The following is an 18,899-nucleotide window of genomic DNA, read 5'->3' on the forward strand; positions in this document are numbered from 1 at the left end:
ATATATCACATATAGAGGTGGCAAAGTGGGAGGTCCGCCCCGCCCAGTCCCACTCCGTCATCAACTCGTTAAAAAATGAGTCAGTCCGCTCCACTCCGTTTTTGAAAGTAGGCTGAAAAACTCAGTCCGCCCCGCCCCGTTTGGCGGGTTGGCTCGCCAGCCCGAGCCTATTTTACACTAGCCCACCTATGCCCGCCATCAACCCGCCAAAAAATGAGCCCGTCCCGCTTTTGAGATAAGTTAAAAAACTCAACCCGCCCTGCCCTGTTTGGCGGGTTGGGCGGGTTGGCCCCCCGAGCCGCGCCGGTTTTGCCGTCTCTAATCACACAGATAAGGGTCTGCATGGTGATATAATTTTTCTTTTTATCCTAAATCGAATTGAATATGTTTAAACTAAGAATAAATATCATTTTTAATCCTCAGCAAATTTTACAATGCCCGCTTTATTTTCTAGTATATAAAAAGACTATTCGTGAAAATCGTGGTCTCTTAAAAATTCAAAAAAGACCTATGTTAGTCCCTCAAAAGGACTAAAATGGATCCACTTTGAATTTTTTAAGATCACGAATAGCCTTTTTATTTGCTAAGGACTAAAGCGAGTATCGTAAAATTTTTACTGAGGACCGAAAAAGGTATTTACTCTTAAACTAATTTGGTTAAAGAACTTAACTATTTTATTTAATCAAACTGATTTTATTTTTCTCGAAAAGTTCAAAATCGATTTTAGAATAATATAGAATGGATTCATGTTTCAAAATTAATTATTAATTTAATTAAGGGTTCGTTTTTTCTGCAGTTTCTGCAGATAAGTTATCTGCAATAAATCCAATACGACGTCGTTTTGGGACGAAAATTATGATATTTTTATAATTTTAATTTATTTCAGAATCATTATAGTCTATATAATTATAATTTTTCAATATCAAAACAACGTTGTTTTAAAAATAAATACAGATAATTTATATGCAATAACTGCATGAATATTTTCTTTTTATTTAATTCTGAATTGGTTTTGAATACGTTCTGAACTAGATTCAAACTGAATTTTCAAAACAATTTTTTTATCCGGTTCAATTTTTGAAATGATGTAGGAAAATATAATTCAGTTCGATTCAATTATTTTGTTAAATATAAAATATTTTAGTTAAATATAAAATAATTAATCAAGAAAATGCAAAAAAAATTTAAGGGACGTTTAGTAAAAAAAGAGAGTAAATATTCTTTTGGTCCCTAACAAAAAACACGGTCTCCACTTTAGTCCCTTTACAAAAATAAATTAGTCAGTTAGTCCCTAACAAATTCAAAGTGGACCCATTTTAGTCCTTTTGAGGGACTAATATGGGTCTTTTTTGAATTTGTGTGGGACCACAATTCAACTAAATGGGTTCACTTTGAATTTATTAGGGACTAACTGACTAATTTATTTTTGTAAGGGACTAAAGTGGGGGACGTGTTTTTTGTTAGAGATCAAAAAAGATATTTATTCAATAAAAAATATAATTTTTACCTTCAGTTTACAATAATATTCATAAATTTAAAATTAAAAAAAAATTAATTTCTCGAAAATCTTAAAAATTCGTGCGTACGAAACAACTCCATAGAGTTTCCAAACAATAAATACCAAGTTGACAAGACCGTATACTTAGAACAAAAAGAAAGCGTTATTATTGTTATTTAGGAGGTGTTTGGTACAAGAATTTTGGCCGGATTTTTGGGAAACTAAATTTTTTTAAATTTTAAATTTCTAGATATTATAGTAAACTGAATATAAAAATCATATTTTTGAAAATCGAAATTCTTGGAAAAAAGAAAAAAATTCCTCTACCAAATGTCCGCTGACAGCAACAAAAAAGAAGAAACAAAACGAAATAAATGAGTGCACTAAGGTGGCACAAGGGGAGTGGTAGCAGCATCGACCAGAGTGGTTCGTGCTAGGGAAGCCACGTTGTGTAAGCAGCAAGCGCCTAAAAGGAGCGTAGCTTTATACACGCACGCACACAACTACACTTTCTCTCTCTCTCCATTTTGTGCTATAAAAACACTCCCAACTCCATTTGTTTGGCTCAGGCAATGTCTCAATCTCACAAGCCACACTTGTTACCTCACTTTTCTGTTCCCTATTGAGAAATATTCTAATCCATAACCAAAGTCTGATAAAAGCAAAACAATGGCTCCAAGGGATAGAACCACCGCACTCACCGGAATCAACCCCACCGCCGCCGCCGCACTAAACGCCGCCAAGGAGATCCGTTATAGAGGCGTCAGGAAGCGTCCGTGGGGGCGTTACGCCGCCGAGATCCGCGACCCCGGGAAAAAAACACGAGTCTGGCTCGGCACCTTCGACACAGCGGAGGAGGCTGCACGTGCTTATGATGCGGCGGCGCGTGATTTTCGCGGCGCAAAGGCTAAGACGAATTTTCCCACCCCTTCTGAGCTTGTAAATAACAACACCCGTAGCCCAAGCCAAAGCAGCACCCTCGAATCTTCCTCTCCACCGCCGCCGCCGCCGCTGGACCTCACCCTAACCCCACTCTCCGCCGTCAGCGCGTTGGCGTTCCCTGTGGCTCGTCCTGTGTTGTTCTTCGACGCTTTTGCACGTGCGGAGAGCATGCTGAGCGTAGGTCGCCGCGAGATGTGTGGGTTCGATCGTCCGGTTGCTGATTTCCGCACCGTCGCAGGCGGCGGCGGCGGCGGTGGCGGACAGAGTGATTCTGATTCTTCCTCCGTCGTGGATTACGAGCGTGTCCCGCGTCAGAGACTCTTAGATCTTGACCTTAATGTCCCTCCTCCGCCGGAGGTTGCCTGATTTGGCCGCGTTTTCAAGACCCTTCGGCAAAGATCTAATTTTTCTCCTTTTTTTAAGCATTTTTGAAGTACCCATTTTGAAAAAAACGGAATCACTCTCTCTATAAACATATAACTAAGAGAGTTAGCAAAATGGTTAGCTTAAATCATGCTCGGATTTGTTGATTATGATTATGATAATGATGATGATGATGACGATGATAACAAGCACGTTTTGTAAATATACTAAAATCCAAAAGCAGGGCCTTGTGCTTTTCTTTTTTCTTTTTTGCAACTGAGAACTTATTAGGAGAGCATCTCATGGTTGTTTATGAAATCGCAGTTAATCTTGATATATTAGAAATATATGTTGCCATTTTTACTATATTTATTGTAAGTTTCTCTTCCTTTCTTTCATGTTCTTTCTTTGGTTGAAGAAAGTGAAGAACACGCTGATGAAAAGAGAACAAGACTAATGCCTCTTAATTAACAGAATGCAATGGGTGGGTCTCGTTTGTGAAATATGTTGTTATTTAGCTTAGCAATTTTTCTAACGCTATCCACTAGCGTGACCAGTGGGGTCGTACAATTTTCTTGCATTTTCCGATTAACCAAACAAGCAACTTTGTTGTTGTTGGAATTCGTTGGTTAAGATCTGACAGACATGTCGCCGGCATTGTTGCGCGTTTGAGAGGTTATTTATTGTTAGCCCCTCTTTCTCTCTCTCAAAACACAATATGATTGGTTTGTTCTTTTAGACGTTGTTATTTGTTAACCTCACATAATATTATAAGTTTGAATAAATAATTTAAAAAAAAAAACCCATCTTGCTTGATGGTGTGTCACCGTGTGGGCTCACCTTTTAAAACCGAACAGAAAATTGAATTATAGTGAGAGACTTGAGTCAAGTTTGAGTGAGTCAATAGGTTACTTAAAACTTAAAAGCAATTGTAGTTAAATCGTTTTTGAATTACAAATATACAAAAGATAATGTTTAAAAGTTTAAACCGATAACATATTCTATTTCAATCAATTTAACTGGCGAATTCGATTCCACTTTTTTAAAATTATTCCAAAGTGGGAAATAAAAAAGTTTTTTTTTTAACAAAAAAAGAGAGGCTTTTGAGGAATTCATGATGAGGAGCGTGGGTACTTGATCACAGGGGTATTGTCGTGATTCGCGAGTTGGCTTATCCCGTTGCGGCGCGGATCTCAATGGAACTTTTAATCCTACGGCTGTTTGTACGTGTGGGGTCCACCGAGTGATGAGTGAGAAGACTCATTCATTCGTTTCCTTTTTTGGTACAGAGGACTCATTCGTTTTCTCTTCTATTCCTGTGTTGCGTGTTATTTCTTTTTTTATTTATTTTGTTTTTAAAAAAAGTAAAATAATAAATGTGAATTGCAATGCAGGCGGCACCGACGGCGAAAACGCTACGTACAAAGTGAGACCGAATCAGAAGCGGGCGTGTCTGGCGGTGGGCCCCAATGAGCATTCCGTGTTGACTATGTGCCTGTCGGAGTTCATGTTGTCTTCACGTGGGAAATTTGTTTGGTATTACATATGTACCGTAGATTCGGTGCTATCGTGACACGTGTCTTATTTTTGTCAAGTTAATAATAAATAATTTATTTTAAAATTAAAAATAGAGTGATTTGATATAAAGTAAGACACGTGTCAACAATATGAACGAAAGATGTACCGAATTTTGCATGTATGCCAAAGATATTCTCCTTCACGTGATGTTTCAGCGCCCCCATATTTCCTGTGTCTCCACCTTTTCCCACTCTCTCTTATTCCCCCCCTCCCCCCCCTCTTTTTTTTTTTTTAAGATTCTTCAAATTATCAATTTTTATTTTGTTTATTCAATAATACATAATTGAAAATAACAGAATACTTACTACCAATTAATAATTTTAGGGTCTTTCATAGGTGGACTAAGGGTTTTATTTTGCGGAAGACAAACAAATAGAGCTTTTAAGATATTATATCTTTTATGCGTCTATTCATTCATGATGTGATCATGTTGTAGAATGAATATAATGGACAATTCAATTTATTCATTTATAATGATAAAGTACTTCTTGACTACCAAAGCATGTAACTTTATTTTGGTAATGCGGAAAAATAAATACCGACATTTTTATTTTTTGAAGTGAACTATTTCAAATGGAGTCTTATAATCTCATCCCAATATTCTTTGGAGAAAATATTTGTGCGTAAATGATAAAATATGCTTGCATATATCAAAAAAATGAAAGCGATGGAATCATTGTTGTCCACATGTTATTGGATAACTTCTTGGTGAAATTGTCAAAATTTTAAGAGAAGGGTATATACTATTCGGCTATTCAAGCATGAATGTCCATTTTGCACCCACTAAATGTAAGGACAACCATCTTTAGCATTTGTTATTTTTTTTTTTTGGTAAGCTTAGCATTTGTTATTTTATCTACGGTTCAGTCTGGTTTAAATAAGTATAATTTGAGGTGGTAAGTTGATATTAATGGGATCACTGCTGTATTGCGCAGGATTGTAATAATCGAATAAAAATAAAATAAAATAAAATAATAATAATCAAAGTAATAATGTATAAAATATCAATAATAATAACAATAATAATAATAAATAAATAATTTATTATTATTAATAATATTAATATATTTGAAGTAAATAAATAAGTTATTATTAGTAATAAATAAATAAATAAATTTTATTTATGTTACATGTGTAACTACATAAAATGATAAGTGCAACATTAAATGTAGTATATGATAAGTCTTATGATAAATATTATTAACTTATAAATATTTAAACATATATGATAATATAATATTTAAATTTTAACATGTAAATATAAGAATACATTATAAATATATATTATACCACTAACTGTAAATAGTAGCTAATATGACTATTACTACGAGACATTGATTAGTTAATAAAATATTTAACTGAATGATAGACAAATTAAAATAGATATGTACTGTCTTATTTATTAATTTAATATTACAACAACTGTTATAATAGATATGTACTGTCTTATTTATTAATTTAATATTATAACAACTGTTAATAAAATCTTATGTGTTTTAAAATTATAAGGGAAATAAATTGTACCGGTGGAGAATATTAATAATAATCAATAAATGTATTAATAATAATCAATAAAATCGACTTTGGTAATGAAAATTGTCCTCCAAACTTTTTATATAAAATTTATCTGACAAACATGTACAACACCGGAAACCTATAGTTTTTTCTCCAGTAAAGGCTTTTATCATTATTATAAATCATAATACCTCATACTATCAAATTTGATTATCTATAAGTTGAATAAGTAAAAATGAAAAAGAAACTCTATCATTAGCCTTAAAGAGCATTCATGAAAAATCTAATACAAAAATAAACCCAACAAAAAAAGGAGATAATCATCCTTCAAGAATATTCACGAGATATTTTAATTCAAGAATCTAATTCCACATGGAAAGAAAACCTCCAATTAGTTTTAAGAAGCATTCATAAATTTTTTTAATCAGGAGCAAAATGGAAACGATGGACTTTAAATGATAATTACCTATTAATTACCATTACAAAATCTTCTTTATTTAAAAAAAACTCTATAAATGTGTGATCAAACGTTTTAAATTATTTAACCAATTGATAGCCTAGCAGAAACTCCAAGGGAAAAAAATAAAAATAAAAATATAATAAAAATGAATCATTAATTGCTATAAACAAGTTGACATAAAAAACTGATTCAATTATTCTTTCAACAAGCTATATTTGACATGTATTGCAAATACCCATAAAACAAGTTCAATTTATAACCATTTCTCCTCAGCCTTCTATCTGATACATTCCAAGCACATCTTCAAATACTAATCTCAAGACATTAAGGTGTAAGTTTAAAATATACTATTTTCCATGAGGTCCACATTTGGTACAATATTAAATGGCTTAGACCTTTTATCAAACACAAAGTGCGCTAACACAAATATTAAATAATCAGCCAAGAAGTCCTATCAATTGATCTCAGACTTGAAATAAGTATGGCCTTATACATCAACCATTGTTTGTGAAATCAAACAAGATTAAAAAAAATAAAATATTTACTCACAGATATTTGTTAGCACAGTAGAATAGAAATTTGAAGAAAAAGTCCCTAAGGTGAGAACAACAAGGTGATGATTCCTTTTCTTTGAACTTCGCTGACTATTCCATAAAATATCATCTTTTTCTCCTTGGATACCTTCAAGGCGGTGATTGTTTGTACTTCAACTAGCAGAGTTTGTGGAGAAGAAGACGATTTTTGGAGCTTGCTGCCAACAACAATGATGATGGGGATGGGTCAATTTATGGTTAAGAAGTGTATCTATCTGTAGCTCTATTCGTTTTCTACTCCGATTTACACACCACTTTATATTTTTTATTTAATATTAATATATTAAAATAAAAAATGATTTTTCAATATATTAATTTTTAAAATATTGGAGATTTTTATAAAAAATAATATCTAATGACATATTTGAAAAAATTATATAAAATTTTTATTAAACGGTATTTTTGTTGAAAATATTTATTTTTATCCTATCTAGTACTATTTAGTGCATAACCAAACACTGAATGATATTATTTTATATAATACATTATCCTATACAATATCATGTTACACGCTGGACAGTATTAAAACTTAATCAAATCTTATACAATCAGACCTTATACTATCAGGCCTTATCATATACTGTGCACCAAACATGCTCTTAGATATTCAATACCTTTCACATTGTTCAATAGATTTTTTACACATATTTATACAGAGATTATTTATATTTTTAAAACCAATTATAGCTAATTTTATCTTTTTTTATCTTTATTCTAAATAAATTTATCATTTATATAGGAGGTGAATTGCCTTATGTATACTAATTATTATTCGACATTGCAAACATGTCACTTATATTAGAAAAAGACATCCATAACATTTAAGCACTAGATTGTGTATAACAATATAATCAATTTATTCTATACAAGTTAAAATTTTACTTGATCTTAATTAATTCCTTGAGCAAATGTTTCATGTTTTGCATCACTTACATATATAAAAAATAATGATATGTTACGTATTCCTATTTTGGAAAAATAAAGGGGATTTGAGTTCAACTAAGAGAACCTACCTTAATACACAATTGCTTGAATATCTTCCTTGGTAAATTTTGTTCAACATAACTTGGAGCATCCATGGCCTGGAGTAAAAGTCTCGTTGCAGTGGAAACACAACCCTGTTTGCCTTAACCATGACATAGATTAAGAACAACTTCTTATGTCCATGGCCTAGAGCATAAGTCTTATTGTAGTGAAAATATATCTTCTATCTTTGATTTTCTTCGAATGTCAATCGACGAATCAATTGTGGAGTACTCATAATTCAGATTGGGGTTGGTGGATAATGGTGGATTTGGGGATTTAGGGTTGGAAGTCAAAGTAATTCAACTAGGGATGTGCAAAATAACAAAAAAACCAAGCCGAACTGAACCACACTTAAAATAACTGGTTTTTAAAAACCAGTTCATGAATTAATATGGTTTTTAAAAAGTCAGTTCATGAACCGAACCGGGGAACCGAACTGAACTGATTTTTATTACTTTTTTTTGGAGATATTCCAACCGGTTCATCGCTTCGAGACTAGTCCGATTCGGGGCGGGTCTTGGGATTAGACTTCAAACCCTTCCCAAATATGGTACTTGAAAGTATCGAACACATGTTCTCACCTCCACTTTCTTTAATTTTTTTTCTTTTTTGCAATAAGATCGATCAAAACCAAACCATTTCCAACCGAATTGATTTTGAACCGAACCTTTTTCTAACTGAACCATTTAAATCAATTCGGTTCGATTCTTCAAAAAATTCAGTTCAATTCAATTCATACACATCCCTAAGCTGAACGATTATGAGCCTTGCATAGTCTCGTAAACCCAATAGTGGCTGATAATGAAATGGAGCACACTGGATCATTTGGTTAGTTGTTTATAAAGCTCTCTTATACGTGACCAACCAATAAGGTGGCTAGGAGTCTAGGATAACTAAATGGTAGCTTGGTAGGCATGGAGGAATACGTGGAGAAACTGGAAGCCACAATCCAAACCTTGGCAAAAAAATTAAAATAATGTAATTAATTAAAATAATTACGCATTTAATGCTGTTTTGTTAAAAATTACACATCTGTTGCACAATGAGACGCCCTCTTTGGGGGTCACATGTGACGCCCCAGTGAGGCGTCTCTCTCCTAGAAAAGACGCCCCAGTGGGGCGTAAAATGTGACGCCCAAAGAGGGCGTCTCATGTGCAACCTATATATACCCCACTTTCCTTTTTTCACTCCTTACTCATTTACCTCTCCAACCTCTCTCTAACCTCTCTCTAACCGCGATTCGTAGCAAAGCTCTGCCAACGTAGGTAAGGTCATAATACCTCATATGTATACATTTAAATTACAGTGCTAGTTAGTAATACATGTTAGGATTGATTGTATATTAGAGACTTGGAACATTAGGATAGTCACTTAGAAATTTTGTGTCATGCTATGAATGTTGTAATGATATAGTAATATTATTATTACGTAGTTATTATTATTACTGATTTTTAATTATGTATTAGGGTTTAGCATATTAATTAGTGATTTATAAATAGTGTTAGAGACTTTGTAAATTTCGTATGTATGATGTTATTAATGCGGGAGTGCATAACTTTGTAGTTAGTTAAGGATAATGGCTGAGTCATCATCTTCTTCGGGATCTGATTCGGATGTAGAGCCCACCGATCCCAGCATGTGGATCATACCTGGACCCTACAGGTGGGAGGTCCTTCGTCAGAGGACGCAGAAAGGTCATATTTCACAGCGTGTGTGGAATACTGAGCATGTAAGAAAGATTAAGACGAGGCGTGGGAAGCCACAAGGGGGCCCACCTACCGGTGCTATTCCACAGGTTGTGGAAGAGTACCTCAGACAGGCGGGTATCATACATGTTGCCAGGATGCAACATATCCAGGTATGTTATTTATGTCGTTTTGTATTTATGTAATTAAATAATGTAATTCGTTAACACGTGATAACTGCGTAATTTATCACAGATAGATACATTTTTAATTAGTGCTCTGGTCGAGAGGTGGAGACCAGAGACACATACCTTTCATATGACCCAAGGTGAGATGACGATCACCTTACAAGATGTGGCAGGCATCTTGGGCTTGCCGACCGACGGTACTGTCGTCATCCGATCGACCTCTGAGGATTGGCACGCTGCTTATGCTGGTGTTTTTGGACATGTTCCAGAGGCCGGTGAGTTCCATCATTCTGGCGACCTCCGCATCTCATTCTTGGATCGACATTATACCCGGTGGACTGATCATGAAGGGAATCATGCTGCCGAGATCTACTTCACAAAAGCTCACATTGCGCGGATGTTGGGGACTTGGTTGCTGGCGGACAAGTCTGGAGGTAGCAATTTTGGTTGTCGGCTTGTCCCGTTGCTAGGTGGAGGATTTGAGGACATTGGCCGATTCAGCTGGGGATCTGCAGTTTTGACACACTTGTTCAGGAATTTGTGCGAAGTGACAGATGCCCGTCGAAGCGACATAGGTGGTTGCCATATTCTCCTTCAAATTTGGGCATGGATACGATTCCCACCCATTGCTCCACCCCTTCCTCCTCATCCACAGCCGGGCACACATTATGGATGCCGGTATGATTTATTTACTTCATTTGATTTCGATAATGTATGGTTAATATTGTATGTACTAACTGTATACTTCTTGACTTTGGACGATTATGTATGGTTGATAATGTTTTTGATTGACAGGTTTAATGTTGTACAAAAGTTTAAACCTCATGAGGTCACCCATTATCGGGCAACATTGGACACACTCTGTAGAGATGAGGTTTGGTGTTAGATACTTATGGTGTTGTTATTTGTCTATGGGTTTATTTTTTTTTGTAACTCTATATATTGTTTCACATTTTGTTTGTAGGTGGTGTGGCAGCCGTATATAGAATATGAGTGGCTTGACGTGACTCCAGAGCAGCAGTATTTGTGGCTAGCTCCCACACCTATTATCTACTTCCACACAGTTGAGGCATGTCAACCGGATAGGTGCATGCTACAGTTTGGTCTTAATCAACCCATCCCGGAAAAATCTAGAAAATTGAGAGGCATACATGATCATACTCTACGGGGGAAGGTTGAAGAGAACTGGAGACGTAAGCTCAGGGCTCACATTGATCGATGGAATACTAGGATTCAACATATTGTACTGCCACCTCCATTATATGGTTTGATGTCACCTAATCATGAGTACATGGAGTGGTTCAGAGAGAGGGGAAAGCGCTACATATCACGGAGGGCAGCAAAGATAGGGCGCATGGTGAGTTTTGTACTTATTTTACATTTGTTTCAAATTACAACTAACATTTTTTCGTAATATGCAGATTGACGGTCTTGAAATGCTGTATCATGCAACAACGGCGGAGGAGTTTCCTCGATTTGGACTATCAGTGCCTCGATAACATTGAACGAATTTAATTACACATTTGTGGTCAATCACACATTTAAAATACAAAAAGGTACCTATCACGAGATCTGCAATAACATCCGCATCAAGCTGTCTATGACCCTGGGAAATGTGCTCATTCACACATTCGTGTTTTCCACCCCATCTCGTTATTTTCCAATTTTCACGAAACACCGGTTTGATCGCCCTTACGCGCCACGGACAACCTTGATCGTATGCACAACATTTCATGGACAACTTTGCAGGCGTGCTCTCAATTACAATGGCTTCTTGATGCTCCCTAATAAGGTTGTGCTTAAGTGCCATTTGGACATCTTTTTTGTCGCAAATTCTTGATTGACAAATAACATGTCACCCAGTTGCCACGGACCTTGTATTGAAGCCGATCCAGACACCGAACCATCAGTACATGATTCTTGTTCGCTCTGATAACTCCAATCAATGTAAGAATAATGCGGAATTCCTTCCCAAAAAGGAATAACATCTGTGTCACCTGCAATTGCGGGTTATAATTTTTTAATACGAACTTACTACTAATTCAGGCAACATTAAATCAGTTATTTATTCACGCAGTATACAAATGGGAACAATTACCTTCTTGTGGAATACCAAACGGAGCAGACGCAACGTCATTCAACTGCGGCATTTGCGCGACGACTGGTTGATGGAATATTGGAATTTCAGATGACCCATCTCACGAGATTTATCTCCTTCTGAAGCACTAGCATCCTCCGCCAGAAGATGTTCTTCTATTGCCATATTTTCATCGTCATCATTGTCATCTTCGTCGTGCATTTCCCAAGTCGGATCATTTTCATCTCCCTCAGAAAAGATACCAACTAGAGACGCATGAGCGGCAAGAGAAGCTGGAAGACGGGGAGAATTTAAATAAACTGACCTCACCGGTATGGGAGCATTCTCCGTTGCAACGATGTCGACATACAACTCTAGAAAATCTGTCCTTGACTGGTTGCAAAATTCTTCCATTGTCATCTCCAAGTCTTCATCGTCAAGCACTTTCAAACTAATGTATTTATCACCTTGCCACACCATTGTCGTGATCTCAGTGATACATTGGTTGTCTTGAAGACTTAACTTCTGCCGAATTCTCTTATGCAATTCGCCAATGGTTGTGTTGCGTTGGATACGTGTCGGCCTTTTTTCACCTTCGAATATGACACCTCGTCGACCTTCTACCTTCCTACCATTGTAATATAACACAACACGAACAGAATCAGGATTTGAACTCATTTTTAAATAGAATTACAACTAAAATTCAAATACTAAATTAAAGATAAAGGAATGTTGTGGAGAAGAGAGATATAAAGAGTGAGAGAAGAAGTGTGAATTGAATGGAGGGGGTGAGGAAATATATAGAGCACACATGTGACGCTAGTTTTGGGCGTCACATGTGACGCCCCATTGGGGCGTCTCTCCCATGGATAAGACGCCCCAATGGGGCGTCACATGTGACGCCCAAAACTGGCGTCTCATTGTGCAGTAGATGTGTAATTTTTTACGAAACAACATTAAATGCGTAATTATTTTATTTAAATACAATATTTTAATTTTTTTTGCCTCCAAACCTTGTCCAATCAATTAATTCCACAAATTTTTTACTAGGTATTCCAACCTTTTTTAGAAACTGATGCTAATTATCTCTTTGAGGCGAATCAGAATTCCTCGGTATTCCTACGAGTTTGACTCTTTGAGCCACCTATGAGACTAATCCAGAGTTCGGGTGCGAGTCCAAGGATTACGGTACTTATGCCCCTCTCCAGATGGTATTGGTAGGATTCGAACCGAAGTCTTCTCTCACCACTCAGTCCCCGTACTACCAACTGAGCCACCACCTATTCCTCCATGCCTACCAAGCTGACACATACATGGACAAGCGAAATATTTTGATAGAAAAAGAAAATTAAACTCTATTGAGGAAGCTCTGTCTCAAGCATACAAGTACAAAATGTAATTCTCTAATCTTTTATTTAGTCCGCATAATAAAAATTTTGAATAGACAAAATACAAATTCAAATTAATAACCACCAACTATGACAATTAAATATAAATAAAACAACACACTATTATAATGCTTATTTCCTAACAAATTACCCAAAATTATCCACTGTCATATCCCTAACACATTATTTGTTAAAGTGATTCTACTTAAATTTGTTAGAGTTTCTTAGGGTTGAGAACATGCGTGATCGATGTAATTACGTAAATGTCAACTATTTCTACTAATATAATGTTGCCTATGTTCTTAACCTCAACGAGACTTAATTATAGAATGTTAATTATACACATAGTGCAAAATTATGCACAAAATATTTGCACGAGGGTTTAATTAAACTCAAGTAAGTTTATGTGAATGTCTTTTTAACTTATATTCAGTAAATTAATTACATTATCATACGCAATCGAATGCTTTTATGATACGAAACTAATTGTCTTTTGATAATATAAGTGATATGTTCGCATAAACTAATACTAATTAGTATCCAATAGGGCATATTATCAACTCGTATTTACGTAGATGACAAAATTATAATATAAATATAAAAAGGGATAGGATATTGTGACAACCAAATAATGTTACTATCACATCTTAATCGTTGATTTTCGCCAATCAACAGTTATCATTTTTCAAATCAAACTCATTAATTAATTAGATACATTAGGTTTCACCTATATTAGTACAAATTAATTTAATATATTTAATAAAATAGAATAGACTTAATTTAAATATATATATATATATATATATATATATATATATATATATATATATATTCACGAAAGTGGATATTTTTATATGTATATTACACATGATCTTTTGATCATGTGTAATTTTTTTAGCTATCATTATCTTCAGAAATATTTACAAATATTGATTGGGAGACTCATAAATTTGATATTAATAATGATAGAGACAGAAAATTTTATACATAAACAAATTATGTGAAATTTAGACATAAAAGATTTATTTAATAATGTAGCCTAAATTAAAATAATAAAATCTCATGTAAATTAACTAAATCTCTTAGCACTAATCCGCATCCAATGATTTCAAATTACTTGTCCGAAAAAAAAATAAAAATTTAATGATAAAAATCCCAAATATATGTATTGATTCGAATCTAAATATGTTTAAATAAATCGCCAAAGATAGAAACAACATTTGATGAAAATAAAAAATTACGAAATGGAAATCATAAAGGACATAAAAAACCAATAAAGTGGGTGAATAATAGAGACAGTTGGGGGAGTGAAGGGCCATTCCTAGCCCACCAATCCACCATGTGGTTAAAGTAATATTTTTAATTTAAGAATTCCTGGTATATGGACGATCTAGTTATCTAAAAGATAATGATTTCAATTTGTGAGAGTCATATTTCTTAAAAAAGGTAGACGGATCCAAACTCGAAATTAGATTAGTTTGATTCATTAGAATTGTAAAGGTCAATAGGTAACTAATTTTTTTGGAATATATCCTTTTGGGTTAAAATTGTACATAATTTGATCATGTAAAATTTTTATATTTATTTTTTTATCAATAATAATTGAAATACACATGAAGACAGGTAAACAATAAAATTTGTAAATGTGAAATTTTAACATCCACTCCAAAAAATAATAATATTTCTAAGGGTTTTATTAATTTTATACAATATGAGAGAAGCTCTTTCATGCTATGAGACAATCATGTGTGAGACCCACACTTATAGAGAAAAAAATAACACGAAAATCTATGTATATGTAGAATAAAAAATACTCTCCTATAATATAATAGTATATTTTCCTTATTTTTAATTAAAAACGACGTGTTATTATTGTATTGATATTTTGTCGGCCTTTGAAGGAAATAACGTAGAAAGAATTGAAAAAGGAGTAACAAGGCGGGGTCCACGCGGGAAACGGTCTGGTGGATGGAGGCGCGGCGGCCGCTGTATATGTGGGCCCCGCAGATTCCCGTGTCTCTCCGTAATCATGCACTAACACATAATTATCATCTTCGCCGAAACAAATCTTGATAATATTTTTTTATCATTTTTTAAATGTTTTTTATTATAAAATAAAAACTTACGCTGAATTTATCAACAAAAAATAACTCTAAAATTATTTGTTATCAGATGTTTGAATTTGAGTTAAAAAACCTGAAAGGCATGATTTTGCTAAAAAAATTGCATATCTGGTAAATATAAGTAAAATTTAAGTTAGCAAAATAAATATTAAAAAGAAAAATATAAAACATGTGCTGTTGTGAGGTTTTATTCATGAAATGGACAAAAGCCCATCATTGAGTGACACGTAGAGGAGTTCACGTGGGTACAACGTACGGAAGAACAGGGAAGACACGACGAGTGCGGTGGTGACGTGTCTGAATATGAAAGACAGAAAGGGTGAAGCCGGCGCGTCGGTGTGGGATAGGTGAGGGTGGCACGTGGTGTCGGATTTAATGTTAGTGATAAGAGGTTGTTAGGGTTTGGGCGGCTGTTGTGTTGTGTGACCTCAAAAATTCAAAAAACTGTGTTGTCAGGGTGACCCAAAGCCCCAAAGACATGTGAAACTATACCCCAAAAATTCTTAGTTTCTTATTTACTCCAAGGACCCACCCCCCAAAATCATCAACATGGGTTAAGTGTTCACATAATATCAACCACATTAACATTTTCATGTGTTTCTTTAGTTGTACAAATTATCTGTGGCTAAAATTCAGCAAGTAATTACTTATATAGTTATATAATTTTGAGTCAAATGTAATAATTAACTAAAACTGATTTTATAAAGTAATGACATTATTGTAATATTATTGATAAGGTTGATTTGGAGTCACAGTAGCCATATAATAAACCAAAATATTATGTATTAGTTTTAGGCTTTAATGTTTCTAGAATGAATGTCGATAAGTTATCTATATTCGCTCTCAAAATAATATTATTTTAGATTAAAAAAAAATTATAATGAAAGAGACTATTATAACCCTGAAATAACTTATAATTACAAAAATACCTTGATTTTCGTCTCAAAATGTTGTCGTTTTGGACTTAATGTAAATAAGTTATCTACATTGACCGTAGAAAAAACGAACTCTATTAGTTTATTAGAGAAATATAAAATTATTAAATATAATATTTTTTAAAAGCTTAACTTTTTGGATTGAATTAGTGTCACGAGTCGGATTTTTACCATTTCTATTCTAATAATTAAATATTGTGGAGTTTTTTTTGGCTAAGATAGGCTGAGTCTGAAATATTATCTACCCGTTAAGTCCAATAAATAAGACATGTTAAAAAAATATAAAATTAATAAATATAACTTTATCTAACAACTTAATTTTTTGAGTTGAATTAATTCTTTATAACCAATCGAATCACATAAGCCTCTACTGAGTAGCCAAATTCAAATTTGGGATATAATTGGAGGAATATAACGCTTGAGAACGTTTGGGACCGAGATGGGTGCTATCACTTTCATGAGTTTATTTTTTATGATACAATCTTTTGTAAGGCTGCCATGCCACTAGTCATAACTAAAACTAAAAGGACAGTATGTACCAAAAAAAAAAAACTAAAAGGACAGAATTGTGAGAATATACGGGTGGATTTCTTTTAAAAAAATATTTAGGATCGATATATAACAACAACAAAAAGTTTAGTATTTATTCTTTTAAAGAATATAGAGTTATGTTATTTTAAATGAAAAAAGACACAAGTAATAAATTTAAATTTTAAATAAAAAAATTAAGTTGTATTTTCTCTCGGTTAAAATGACACAACTATATATCCTTTAAAAGGTTTTTTCCTAAAAAAAAAGACAAAATTTATACTCAAGAATTATTTGTCTAGTGATGTCTCAAATAAATCAGAGAATTTTACCTGCTGAAATGATAATGGGTTTGATTTCTAAAAATCATAATTTCTGAAAAGGATAAAACTGAATTAGTGACACCCATTAATAATCAAATGATATTAGGGTTTCAGACATTTGTTGGTATTTAAATAAAAAAAAAAAGGAACAGAATTTATAATGATTAGCGTCATAACTAGTGTGGTTATTAGAAGATAGGTTCAGCTCTCTTTTTCACATATTTCTGTTCTACAACAGGAAGGTGATATAATTAACAAGCACGCAATGCAATATAAAGAAATAATTGATGGATTTGTTTAGAAAGATGTTTTGGATTTTGTGGGCGCCAACAGCTAACAAGTAGAACAAATCAATCAAAATGAAAATTATCTTCTCCAACTTACTTACTTTACTTTTTATAGAGTGTAAATAGATTGAGTTAGGCTTTGATTTAAATAGATCTAATTTTTGTAAAAAATATTAGGTCTGACCTGACCTATTAGTCTTTGTATACTCAAATTACAAGTCTGGTCTGACCTATATTTTAAAAATAAAAGCCTTAACCTAGGTCTGTTTAAGCCTATTAAACATTCAACAATTAAAATAATATTACTTTATTATTCAAATTTATTAAAATAATAGTTTTATTTATTTTATTTAAAATAAATAATATCAATTAGGCCGGCCTGTAGGCTTATAGGCCCGATATTTACAGAAAAGCCTATGACCTGTTTTCTAAATAGGTTTTTTTAAAATTCTAGGGCTGTTCTATTTTACTGTTTGTAACAAATTAAGTCTGATCTAATATAGGTTAAGTCGTAGGCTCCTGTAAATCTGCCTAACCCATTTACACTTGGCATTCAAATTCAATATTTTTTTTTTTTTTTAATTCCTCTCTGAGCTTTCTATCACAATCATTCACAATAATTAAGCAGGGTTATTTAATGATTTAATCAATCCATTAAGGAACACGGATGCCTTTAATGTCAATCTCATCTCTTTTTATTTGGAAAAAAATAAAACAACTATTATATATACTCATAGTGGAATAAAATTATAAACTAGTGTGGCTGCTGCATACTGCATAATCAAACAAGAGAAATTGCTAAATTCAGAAGGTTCCCAATTTATTCCGCTCATACAAGTTTTTGGGGCTAGAGACACCAGGTCTACTACACTAGCAGCAACAATTTTTAATGTGATAACTACACATTTTATTTATGATTCATTATATGCTAAATTCATTCGAATTTTGTTTTGTTTTGTTTTTTTTATTTTGCTTTTGAATTTAGGTAGACTGCTAAAACATTTAAGATTAGAAAAATGACTAAGAACTGACTCTAGGCCCAAAGCCCCAAACCCAAACCCAAACCCAAACTCGAAATTTCTGTGTTCGACTAAAATTGCATTAAAAAATCAATCAACACCTTGTAATAAATAAAGATATATTTAAGCATGATCCGGGAACATTATTTTTAAGTTATGCAAAACATTAAATTAAAACAAGGTGTCTCACAGGGAGAGAAAGAATTATTAATTATTATATTTGGTCAAAGTTGAGCTAGGCTTTATTTTTATGTACCCATAAATAGAGTAAGTAAGGCACAAAGGTCTAATATTTTTATTACTCAGAACTGGTTTTATTAAAAAATCTAACTATTACCCCCCCCCCCCAAAAAAAAAATATATGTCAGAAC

At 33.5% G+C, this 18,899-nt stretch overlaps 1 protein-coding gene across 1 annotated transcript; it reads left to right on the plus strand.

Moving 5' to 3' along the window:
* The first annotated feature begins 2,038 nt into the window (after nt 1-2,038).
* On the plus strand, nt 2,039-3,410 carry LOC133302454 (ethylene-responsive transcription factor 4-like). Its single transcript, XM_061502226.1, has one exon. It carries the CDS (start codon nt 2,168-2,170, stop codon nt 2,804-2,806), a length of 639 nt encoding a protein of 212 aa, XP_061358210.1. The 5' UTR covers nt 2,039-2,167; the 3' UTR covers nt 2,807-3,410.
* The last annotated feature ends 15,489 nt before the right edge of the window (nt 3,411-18,899 follow it).

This window comes from Gastrolobium bilobum, unplaced genomic scaffold, assembly GCF_033153095.1.
Source record: "Gastrolobium bilobum isolate Gb01-03AN ecotype WA unplaced genomic scaffold, APGP_CSIRO_Gbil_v1 utg15844, whole genome shotgun sequence".
Taxonomy (NCBI): Eukaryota; Viridiplantae; Streptophyta; class Magnoliopsida; order Fabales; family Fabaceae; genus Gastrolobium; species Gastrolobium bilobum.

What these genes read in the sequence shown, in the direction of transcription:
- LOC133302454 (XM_061502226.1), top strand. Translation starts at nt 2,168, where the DNA reads ATGGCTCCAAGGGATAGAACCACCGCACTCACCGGAATCAACCCCACC.